Raw genomic sequence first — 2,608 nt, 5'->3', positions numbered from 1 at the left:
CCTGTAGCCTCCGCCCCTGTCCCCGCCTCCTCCTCCATAACCCCCACCCCCTCTGTACCCTCCTCCCCCCCGGTACCCACCATACCCGCCTCCTCCTCCTCTGTACCCCCCCCCTCCTCCGGATCCTCCTCTTCCTCCTCCGTATCCTCCTCCTCCATCGAAGCGCGCCATCTTGGGAGGTCGCGGCCCGTCCCCCATCCTGCAGACAGACAGCAGACCCTTCAGCGAGCTGATGGCCCGGGCTGTGACCCGCTGAGGGCCCGGGCTGTGACCCGCTGAGGGCCCGGGCTGTGACCCGCTGAGGGCCCGGGCTGTGACCCGCTGAGGGCCACAGCCCGGGCCATCAACGGGTCGGGCTGTGGGAATCGAACCGACGGCCTCTCTGGTACCTCTGGTTGGCGGCCATCAGGTTGATCCCGGCGGCGGACGGTTTGGACACCTGTCTGATGGCGTTGAGCAGCTTCTCGCTGGCCTGGTCCAGCTGGTTGATGAACTCTGGGTCCTTGGTGACCTCCACCACCAGAGCCTCCAGGCCGGCCCGCAGGGCGGCGATGGCGCCCGCCACCTCATGGCGGATCTTCAGCTTGATCCTGGAGGAAACCCACCAACACGAGGGGAGGATCAGGAGAGGCTGGAACCTCTTCTAGAGTTCTGCTGCCACAGATTTACAAACCTTTTCCTCTGAAATGTTTGTTTTTGTCGTTTTGGTTTCAGAATATTTGGTTATTTGGCCTTTTTAGTCCATTTTGTCCTGATTAAACTAAAGTTACTGATGATTTCAGAAATCGACTCATCGCTCAGTCCTAATGAACCGCAGGAAATGGAACATGCTACAGTTTTAGTTCCAACAGAACCGGGTCAACCGGATCATCAGGGAAACATCCGAAATATTCTGAGATCCAGAACCAACAAAACCATCAGAACCAACAGAAACAGCCTGGATTATTTCCCTCTATGATGATGATATTTGCTGATAATCTGGTGCTGATCCGGCCCCCCAGCAGATCCGGCCCCCCAGCAGAACCGGCCCCCCAGCAGAACCGGCCCCCCAGCAGAACCGGTACCGGATCACCCGTAGCGTCTCACCAGTCGTCCAGCTCCACGATTTCCCCGTTGGAGCTGATCTTCTTGCAGGCGAACAGCAGCAGCTGCAGTGGACTCACCAGTGTCATCCCCTTAGCCGAGATGGCCCGGGTCCGGATCTGAAACAGAACCAGAACCTCAGTCGGGCGCCTCCGGACCCGCAGGAGTCCGGCTGCGGTGACGCCGCCCACCTTCTCTCCGAAGACGAAGAAGGGCGAGGGGTAGTGGATGTCGTGGCTGCTGAAGGGGCAGTTGACGGAGGACTTGTGGATGAGCGCGTTGCGGCCCTCGGTGGTCAGGATCTTCCTCTTCTCCTTGTGGAAGCAGACGTTGGGGTAGGAGCCGTAGGTCAGCAGAGACACCACCACGTCCAGGTTGTTGTCGGGTCCCACCGTGTTGAACATCTGGGTCATCAGGCAGCCTGCAGGAGGAAACGGACCGGCGTCATGGTCGTCACTGAGCCGGGGCGCCGCAGAGCCGCGGGGCGTTCAGGTACCTTCAGGAAACCCGGAGTTCACCAGGATGTCCTTCAGCTGCACCTTGGCCTCCCAGGTCATCCTCAGGGTGGACATGTTGAGACGTTTGTGTTCGCAGAAACGGTTCTCAGCCTCTTCACCGTTAACCCTGAGCAGAACCAGGACAACAGCCGGGCTTTGATTAGGCCAACTGATGTTTCTGGACGATGATGATGATGGAACTGGACAAAATGTAATGCTGGTTTCTCAACTGGTGACTGAATGATGATTTATCACTTTATGGAAAGCACTTTGACCTCTGCTATACAAAGAAACACTGACTGAGACCAAAACATCAAACTGAAGAACTTTGTCATCCAACATGTCAGCTGTGTGAGTCCTTCCAGACGTCTCTGTTCACCACCTGGTTTGCCTCTATGAAGGTTTATTCTCTGTCGGGCTTATTGTGTAAATTATGTAATCGTTCTACCCGTTGGTAGAAAAACTGAGAAAATAGAAAAACTAAATCATGGAAATGATTGAGCTCGTTTCATTTTATAATGTGATTAACTGATTTATTGCGACAGCCTCAGTTCTGATGTCGGGTCCGACAGAACCGACCGGCTCACCTGACGTCGTCCCAGGCCTGGAAGACCGACAGCAGCGCCACGTGGTCCGAGAAGCGGCTGCCGGAGAAGTTCCTGTGGACGAAGCCGAGGCGCTTCCCGTCATTGATGAACGGCTCCGGGAAACAGGAAGCGGCCGAGATGGTGCACATGGCGTCTCCGACACTGGGGGGCGACAGAGAGCCGTCAGAGAGCTGCAGAGGCTGCAGAAGAAGAGCGAAGCGGCAGGAACCGACTGGAAGATGCAGCCCATGATCATCATCTTCCCCAGCCGAGGCTCGATGGGCAGCCGGGCCAGAATCCGACCCAACGGAGTCAGCTCATCGTTGGAGTCCAGGGCGTCCAGGTCTGGAGAGGAACCAGTAAGACCAGTTAGAACCAGTAGAACCAGTTAAAACCAGTTAAAACCAGTAGAACCAGTAAGACCAGTTAGAACCAGTAGAA

General features: G+C 56.4%; 1 protein-coding gene across 1 annotated transcript in view; it reads right to left on the bottom strand.

Moving 5' to 3' along the window:
* Positions 1-3: 3 nt before the first annotated feature.
* Positions 4-2,608, bottom strand: part of dhx9 (DEAH (Asp-Glu-Ala-His) box helicase 9) — a gene marked incomplete at its 3' end in the record, with an annotated part of 28,939 nt that continues 26,334 nt past the window's right edge. The window contains exons 22-28 of the mRNA XM_015054931.1: positions 2,401-2,512; positions 2,168-2,329; positions 1,580-1,707; positions 1,275-1,504; positions 1,087-1,202; positions 390-590; positions 4-199 (exon numbers count right to left, since the gene is read on the bottom strand). Of these exons, the coding sequence (XP_014910417.1) occupies positions 4-199; positions 390-590; positions 1,087-1,202; positions 1,275-1,504; positions 1,580-1,707; positions 2,168-2,329; positions 2,401-2,512 (1,145 nt within the window). The remainder of the gene's footprint in view (positions 200-389; positions 591-1,086; positions 1,203-1,274; positions 1,505-1,579; positions 1,708-2,167; positions 2,330-2,400; positions 2,513-2,608) is intronic.

This window comes from Poecilia latipinna, unplaced genomic scaffold (genome assembly GCF_001443285.1).
Source record: "Poecilia latipinna isolate Pla-1442-1.1 unplaced genomic scaffold, P_latipinna-1.0 Scaffold1287, whole genome shotgun sequence".
NCBI lineage: Eukaryota > Metazoa > Chordata > Actinopteri > Cyprinodontiformes > Poeciliidae > Poecilia > Poecilia latipinna.
Note: the sequence above shows the minus strand (reverse complement) of the source record. Positions and strands in the feature narration are given on the sequence as shown.